Source organism: Electrophorus electricus, chromosome 15, assembly GCF_041902795.1.
Source record: "Electrophorus electricus isolate QZ-2024a chromosome 15, ASM4190279v1, whole genome shotgun sequence".
Lineage (NCBI taxonomy): Eukaryota > Metazoa > Chordata > Actinopteri > Gymnotiformes > Gymnotidae > Electrophorus > Electrophorus electricus.
The window spans coordinates 11,371,314-11,380,000 of NC_137511.1; the positions used below are offsets into that span (position 1 = coordinate 11,371,314).

The following is an 8,687-nucleotide window of genomic DNA, read 5'->3' on the forward strand; positions in this document are numbered from 1 at the left end:
GTAACATTTATTTGAAGCGCAAAGCGGACACTGCCATCTGCTGGTGCTGAATAAATCACCACAAATTTGGCGGTCAGAACTACGCGAGTTTTCAGTGCGAATTCAATAATCCCCAAACAACACTTTCCAATAGTTTTGCTTCTTTCTGATCTTATTGGATTGCCGAAATGTTTGTCTTGAGTTATCCAGGTAATGTTGTCTGAAACATCTAGACTATATCTAGATTTATGCTCTGTTCATTTGCTTTCTCAAAGAACAGATAGAGCAAGACAACGCTCACAACTATGCCAATTCAATTCAGTTTAACCATACAAGAAAATATTACATAAATATTGTTTCGGAGCCATGTGTAACTAATTACCGCAACACGTAGCCCAGTGTTTCCCCCTAGAAGACTGAAAAAAACAATTTTGTATATTGTTAGCATATAGCGACATAGCTAAAGGAAATGGTCTGAAAGAGAAGCAGTGTTACTGTAGATTAAAAAAAAACGATTATTTTTCTCAGATTAATGTTCTTAACGTGTGTAATAACGTTAATACGTACAGCATATCTCAATCATCGATACAATGCCGCGTATTTACCGTTTTTCAAGGGTAAAACTAATAGGGGAAATGGGAATGACACCAGCGAAAATTATCAGGTCAGGGCGTGTTGCCTTTTAGAGTGTCTGGAATAAGGAGGCACCCTGAATATGCAATACCGATATAGTAAGGGTTTACCAGCCATCTCCGATTTTAAAAGGTTGCTAGTAAATGTAACAAAAAGACTTAAAAGACGCTGAATGTTCCTGAAAATGAACCCGCTGACCACACTCCATCTCAGAAAACACGATAAGGATAAGGATTAAAAAACCTTACTTAAAAAACCATGTATTAATAGCATAGCTTATCCGCCTATTCAGAAGATGGATTTAGAATCACCCCAACATGTATCTAATTACAGGCCAGGACAAGTAAAAACAGACATACAAGAATGTGTAAAACATTTGGTAATGTTTAGCATACACCCTGGGATATTGGTCTAATACGTCAACTAAGTGCCAAATGGTCTAGGACGATATCAGGGGTTTGCAAGGCAGCCAAGACTGCGACCTTATTTTCTGTCACAGCTACATTTTGTCAAATTCAAGGTCCCATTGAACTGTGGAAGGAATGCCACAGACACACCCACCGTAAAGGACAATCACTGTTGTTGGCACTTCCTTCTTCACTCCAAACAGAATCTCGCTTATCACATCTAGTAAGTTCCTTGATTTCTGTACTCGCTTTGATACTTATTTTTATTGGCATCTTAATGTTTTATGATTCAATCTTTACGGTGCTCAGTTGTTTTACCTCGTTTTGATTTGCCGACTTGGTGGATAGATTTGGTAAAATAGAGTTTTAATAAGTGCAGTAGCCTATTCACCTCTCTGGAGTATAGGCGCTAGCTAGCTAGCTAACATAGTTAGCATGCCTTTTTAAAAGGAGAAACCGAAATCGTGGTGCCGGAATTTCGTGTAATATTTTGTTTAATACTTGAACGCGTGCCAATTCTGTTTCTGTTAGCTACCTATTTTTTGCAGCGTTTATATATTACGTAAGTTGGGGTGTAAACTGGAATCGACTGCCATTTTCCAGGAAGAGAGTGACCACTGTTTTCGTACAAAGTTACGTCTGCAAAAACTGCAACCCATTGGCATTAAATAGATTTGTTAACTCATCAGTTAGCGCGGCATGACATTTTGTGCTTGCTTCTTTACGTTGCACCACGTGTTTTTTAATATTCCGTTGTTATTTTGAGGATTGCAGTAGCAGGTGAGAGAACTGTTCCAATTGTCATAAAATAGGATTGTGTAGTCAGACTTTGACTTCGTTTTAGTCATTTATTGTTGCCAACCAGTCCGAAGCAATCTGGTGTAAAGTTTGACCTTCTTATTTCAAATTCACGAGAAAACAGCACCGTCAACCTTACATGCTAGTTCTTAATTTCAGTACGAGGGAAAGGTGGTTTGATTAAAATTAGTTGGACCTCGATTCTGGGTTAAATTTCCTATGTTCAAAGTCATCCTTTTTTAAAATATATATATATATATATATATATATATATATATATATATATATATATATTTTTACTTCTACTTGGTTTTTGCAAAGATATGTTTGTAGTTGTTTTGTTTCGGTTCATGTTGCCTCTGGCAATAGACAGTAAGTGGGAGAACTATTAAAATGTTTGAAAGTAATCACTGGGTGGCACTGTTTCGCATTTTCATTAAATTGTCCCATTGAATTTGTGGTGGCTGAAATACATAGTTTTGATATTTTCTTTTGTTGCCAGGCCGTGTTTGACCCGCGGGACATATGTTGCGCACCTCAGGTCTATATAAATGTGTTTTATGCAAGACGATTATAGACTTTGTTCTAGTGTGTAGCTGATTCAGTTAATATCCTGGGAGATAGTTAACCCTACTAGGAAGGTTCTGCATTATGTTGGGATCAGGAAAGGGGAGGGGTTTGCTTGGGATTCCATCTGTCTTCAATCATGGCACAGTAACAGCCAGTATGAGTTTATAAGTCAAACCTGTTTACAAGAACAATACAATCTCTCCCTTACTCTCTCTCCCTTTCTAATGTTCTCTTCCACTGTCCCCCTTCTCATCTTCCCTCCACTTTTCTCTTTCTGTATGTCGTTCTCTCTTCAAAGTTTCCGGTGATGAGTTACCCCGGATACCCCTCTGGATCAGATGGCTACCCACCCCAGGGCGGCGCTTACCCTCCTCAGCAGGGCATGTACCCACCTGCAGGTGGAGGCTACCCACCCCAAGCTGGAGGCTACCCATCCCAGCCTGGAGGCTATCCATCCCAGCCTGGAAGCTACCCACCCCAGGCTGGGGGCTACCCTCCTGCAGCAGGAGGTTATCCCCCTCAGGCTGGAGGTTACCCAGGGCAGCCAGGGGGATACCCAGGGTTCCCACCCCAGGGAGGTGGCTATCCCCAGGGACAGCCAGGGGCTTATCCCTCCATGCCTCCTGCAGGTAGCTGATGTAACTAAATGTTATGTTTGTAAAGGAAGGTAACAGGTGTGAGGAGAATAAAAAATCATTATTTTATTTACCTTATTGCTAAGATATTGTGAGAATTGTATGTTGCAAACATGGCTTTTGGCTTCAATGTACAGTTGTAAAGAGTATTTTTCTCCACATTTATAGGTGGATGGGGGGGGCAGCCAGGCTATGGTACAGTAAGTACACTCTTTAATAAATATTGTATGGTTAATATCATTCAAATTATGTGATGTCATATTAATATCATTCATATAATGCTAATCATTTTGTACTTGTAAACACGTCTGGTGCGTTAACTCCATTTTAGTGGTATAACTCCATGTAAACTATTTGGAGATCTGATGCCTGGTTTCTATGTTCTGTGTCAGCCTGGAGGAGGGATGCCACAGGGCTACCCTGGAGGTCCTGCACCAGGACAGCAGTCAATGCCAGGATACCCAGGGACTGGCCCCACTCCCAACCCATCCATGCCAGGCATGCCTGGGTATGGCGGAGGAATGCCGTCTGGCCCTGGTGCACCTACAGTGCCTGCTATGAATGTAAGCGCATCATTCTCACCCATGATAGGTCAAAGTCCATTAAGACTCCTCACATAATTTGTGATGAGTCCTGAGAGATTGATGAATGCCCATTGTACGGGAGATGCAATGGCCTCTGTCAACCCTGTCAGTGTAATCTGTGAGGAGTCAGAGTCCTAAAGATTGTTATTGGTTAGAGTTCATTATGACGCTTAATATTCTAAGTAAAAGGACAGAATCCATGAAGACATTTTAACAAAAGAGGCACCCCTAAATAAGGATGATTTGCAGGGACACTGCAGCACCCCTTGGAAAATAACATGATTTCACAATTGAATGATTTAGTGCAGTCTATATTAATATTGTATTTCATGAAAATGTGTGCCAACACAAATGAAAAAAAACTGCAAAGGTCCAGAGGAAATTATGTTCACAACTGTATGTAGTTAGTAGGCACTCATTATCAGAGCAACTCTAAATCAACTAAGTCTTGCTACATCATAATGTCATATGGTAGCTTGGCATATGGTTGGAGTGTGGGAGGGGTATATACAATTGTTGCAATAGAGAGCTACCTGCAAGTTGGCTTTCTTTAGTTAACACCCCTAGTGTAATACACCTGATCCTGTTGCTCAAGATGTTCTAAAGATATGAACTGCATTGGGTGGGTTGGCTTGGGGCATAGACTGAACTGCAGGATGGCAGGTCTCTGCATGGAAAGTCATTAGGTAGCAGCCCTCAGGGGTCCTCTCTACTTGTTACAATGCACAGTAGGGTAATCATAGTAATAATAATAATAATAGTAATAGTAGTAGCAGTAGTAGTAATAGTAGTAGTAATAGTAGTCGTATGAGTAGTAATTGTAGTAGTAATAATAGTAGCAGTAATAGGAATAGTAGTAGAAGTATTGATTGTAGTAGTAATAGTAGTAGTAGTGGTAGTAGTAATAGAAGTAGTGTAAATAGTAGTAGTAGTAGTAGTAATAATAGTAGTGTAAATAGTAGTAGTGGTAGTAGTAATAGTACTAGTGTAAATAGTAGTAGTAGTAGTAGTAATAGTAATAATAGTATTAGTTGTAATAATAGTAGTAGTGTAATAATTGTAGTAGTAGTAGTAATAGTAATGGTATGAGTAGTAATTGTAGTAGTAATAGTATCAGTAATAGGAATAGTAGAAGTATTGATAGTAGTAGTAGTAGTAGTAGTAGTAGTAGTAATAATAGTATTAGTAGTAATAGTAGTAGTAGTAGTGGTATGAGTAGTAATTGTAGTAGTAATAATAGTAGCAGTAATGGGAATAGTAGTAGAAGTATTGATTGTAGTAGTAATAGTAGTAGTAGTGGTAGTAGTAATAGTAGTAGTGTAAATAGTAGTAGTAGTAGTAATAATAGTAGTGTAAATAGTAGTAGTAGTAATAGTACTAGTGTAAATAGTAGTAGTAGTAGTAATAATAGTAATAATAGTATTAGTTGTAATAATAGTAGTAGTGTAATAATTGTAGTAGTAGTAGTAATAGTAGTGGTATGAGTAGTAATTGTAGTAATATTATCAGTAATAGGAATAGTAGAAGTATTGATAGTAGTAGTAGTAATAATAATAGTAGTAGTAGTAATAGTAGTAGTAGTAATAGTAGTAGTAGTAGTGGTATGAGTAGTAATTGTTGTAGTAGTAATAATAGTAGCAGTAATAGGAATAGTAGTAGAAGTATTGATAATAGTAGTAGTATTAATAGTAAAAGTAGGAGTAATAGTAGTAGTAGAAGTAGTAAAAATAATAATAATGCTTTACACTGGAATGATTATACAGAGATTACAAAGTTTAGATGATGATAAAGTACATTAATTGTGAAATATTAAATATAGTACCCAATAAGCAATGTAACTGAGCTAGTAAGAATATTTGTAATGCCTGCTATATCCTCCTTCACACTATATTGTTGGCCTGCTTTTGGTTGTGTTTGATATGGACATGGGACGTCATTCTGCTGCTGTATTACACGTTCACACCTGCACCTGCTGTCAGTATGTTGACACAAGGTGGACCAGAGGCTCAGTTCATAGACTCACCTATGCAATGTCAGCATTGAAGTGTCATGATCGCTGCTCTTTAAACTAACCTCACCATAACTGCCTGGCTCAACATGAAACCAGCCTGTTGACAATGTCTGTGTCACTCTGTCACTGTTCATTTGTGTCCATCTGTACTTTCATAAACATTCTTCAAGCACTGGGTTTTTGAGGGTACATATTTTCCCTCCGGCTTTGCTTATATGGTGTCACAACATTAACATTAAATTAAACATGTCATATAACCGACTCTTTTATATAGACACTGTTCATGTGTTTGGGTTGTTGTCTAGCGGGGTTTCCGTGGAACCATAAAGGATTTCCCTGGTGCCGACCCTTTCCGAGATGTGGAGGTTCTCCGCAAGGCCATGAAGGGCTTTGGTGAGCAAGAACTGGCATTTAAACTCCACACAATTACACAGCTATTAACATAATTAGCATACATCAGTGAGCGTTCATCATGGCAGAAACCTCAGAAAAGCCATACAGAGAGTACCTTGGATTTCATTCTTATTTTGACCATTAGCTAAATTTCAAATTCTTGTTAACTGGTTATTGTTTGATATTCGATTGCTTGTTGTTTAGATGGCCGCTTGTTGTTTGTTCGATATTTGTTTGTTTTTTGTTTCTGCGATTGTTGATGAAGGTCTTGCTGTCTTGCAGGCACTAATGAGGATGCAATCATTGAGTTGTTGGGAGCCCGCTCCAATAAACAGCGGGTCCCCATGGTGAAGGCTTACAAGACCACCTATGGAAAGGTGAGCCCAGCAGCACAGAGGTCCAGCCGCATTCGAGCACTTCCACGGGAAAGCAATTCCTCCAGTGACTCAAGTCACGGCATTAGCTTTACTTTAAAGCAGAGACAGTGATGTGTCAGGAATGTCATATGTTCTCTCACTCAGCTCAAAGCATGCGTCCAATGGTTGCAAAGCCAGAAAACAGTACTTTAAAATAATTTTAAAACTGACCTGTCAGTCTTTAACTGGCTTGCTAGTTTTTAATTGACCTTCCAGTCTCTAACTGACCTCCTGCTCTTTCACCTGAATCCCACCTTTATTTTTCTTACATGTTGTAATTAGTTAGAAAGAACTTCATGTTCATAACCCTACACCCTCCTTGCTTTCTTACTCTCTCTCTTGCGCACTCTCTCTCTATAACTCTCATTCTTTCTTCCACTTTATATTATCCTGTTCTGCTTTCTCTCTCTTTCTCTTTCTTTTATTTATCTGTCACCTTTTTCTCTCTCATATCTTCAATCTCTTTCCTTCTCTCTCTCTCTCTCTCTCTCTCTCTCTCTCTCTCTCTCTCTCTCTCTCTCTCTCTCTCTTCTGCCCATCAGGACCTAATCCATGACCTGAAGTCGGAGTTGACAGGCCACTTTGAGGAGCTTGTGCTGGCTATGATGAAGACCCCAGCAGAGTATGATGCCTTTGAGCTCAAGCATGCTATAGTGGTGAGTGTCCACCAGAATGGATGTTGTCTGACACTTTAAGCTCTTACTACTTTGTGTTGCTTCAAAACTGGAGACCCAAAATGTATAAAAAATTACTACTTTCCACTAAGATGGCTGCATTAACTGAGGTAACTCCTGCACCTGTGTACAGCCCCCCAACACACACACATGCACACAGTGAACCACTCTCACTGAAAAGGCCCTACACTTAGATACTGCACCTCTGACAACCAGATGTCTCTGCTGGTTTACACTCGAATGGTCTATGCAGACTCTGTTATCTAGATTTGTCTTGTTGAATTTTGTAGAATGTGTGAATTTTTGAATGGGCACGGGTTAGCATTTTATTAAGGTTGCATCCACCTCATAACATATGCTGTAAGTCCATGTTAGATACAATGGCTGACTCATTGTACAATTCAAACAAGACAGTCCTGTAGGACAGGATCTTGTGATTTGTTTAACATGAATATAAATGGCCTACTTGAATAGTGTTTTACTGGTACTAGCGTGAGTCAAGGTAAGAATTTTGGGTGTGTCGAGGCTTTGAACAGAGCTGGAGGCCTAAATCTGCTTGGGGTGTCTGCTCAGACTAAGGGAGTGTGTGTGTTAGTGAACCTTGTCTTCACCAACGTGGAGCAGTGTGACGCAAACTATCCGATGACTCCCTTTTTCATCCCACTTTCTCTTTTTCTCACATCGAGGCTCAGGTGCCCACTGGGTTTTAGGGTGGAGTTAGCCACTGTGTGGTATGTGGAGGTTTAGTGAAATAGCTGTTGGCAAGCATACAATGTTGTGTGTAAACAGCCAGTTTAGAATGGGCTGGGTTAGCTGACTGAACTTTAATGGAACCCCCCCAGCTGAGGGGTTAGTAAAGTTTGGTGTTGGTCTTTCTTGGATGTGTTTACTCACAGGACCTCCTGAATGGTACTTTAAATGAAACCTATTATAACTCTGGTCTTATTATGACTGGTCTTTCAGAAAAATGCTGTTTGTGTTATTTTAGCACAGTTCATATAATTAGCATCCTACAATGATATTACTTTTTAAAATATATTTATCTAAGGCAGTCAGTTTCCTAACCTGCATGTGACTAAAGATCAGGACTTTATCACCTTATGGTACCAAACCAAAAAAATATAAAGCAAAAACATGAGAGATGTTTGACAGTGACACTGTGTGAATGTGTGTCCTGAGATAACAAGATGGATGTCAATTGAACAGCATACCTCTTTTGATATTTTAATGTCTTTTTGGTGTTGCCGCTTAATTTTTCTTTGTACAGGAAGCGTGATATGAGATTATCTATGCTTGACAAGCCCTCCAACTTTGTGTCAGTGTTCCTACAAGAGCAGCACACAAATGCCATTGAAGTGAGCACAGCTGCGGCATGGCACCTCATAAAGCCAGCACTCAGGACTACTGTAGCCTGCTATCTCATTGTCCTGGAAGTAGCTGTAGTGCAGTTGTAAAAGCGACCTGGCCCACGCCTGCACTGTATCCTAGAAGCACCAGAATAACTGGACTTGATTGTTTGAAGCTTTTTGTGGAGTGTGCAATTGTCGAATTCTCAATATGGTTTTAGGATACAATTCACAATACGAT

At 39.4% G+C, this 8,687-nt stretch overlaps 1 protein-coding gene across 4 annotated transcripts in view; it reads left to right on the plus strand.

The window, feature by feature from the left end:
• The first annotated feature begins 1,132 nt into the window (after window positions 1-1,132).
• Window positions 1,133-8,687, plus strand: part of anxa11b (annexin A11b) — a 15,593-nt gene continuing 8,038 nt past the window's right edge. For 3 of the 4 annotated variants that reach the window (XR_014117334.1, XR_014117335.1, XM_027028474.3), the window contains exons 1-7: window positions 1,133-1,242; window positions 2,686-3,016; window positions 3,191-3,222; window positions 3,415-3,585; window positions 5,923-6,010; window positions 6,293-6,387; window positions 6,969-7,082. Coding sequence is in view for 2 of the 4 variants with exons in the window: in XM_027028474.3 (XP_026884275.2) it covers window positions 2,695-3,016; window positions 3,191-3,222; window positions 3,415-3,585; window positions 5,923-6,010; window positions 6,293-6,387; window positions 6,969-7,082 (822 nt within the window). In the remaining 2 variants the exon portion in view is untranslated. Of the gene's footprint in view, window positions 1,243-1,626; window positions 1,800-2,685; window positions 3,017-3,190; window positions 3,223-3,414; window positions 3,586-5,922; window positions 6,011-6,292; window positions 6,388-6,968; window positions 7,083-8,687 lie in introns of those variants that run through there. The other variant, XM_027028476.3, reaches the window with a different exon arrangement.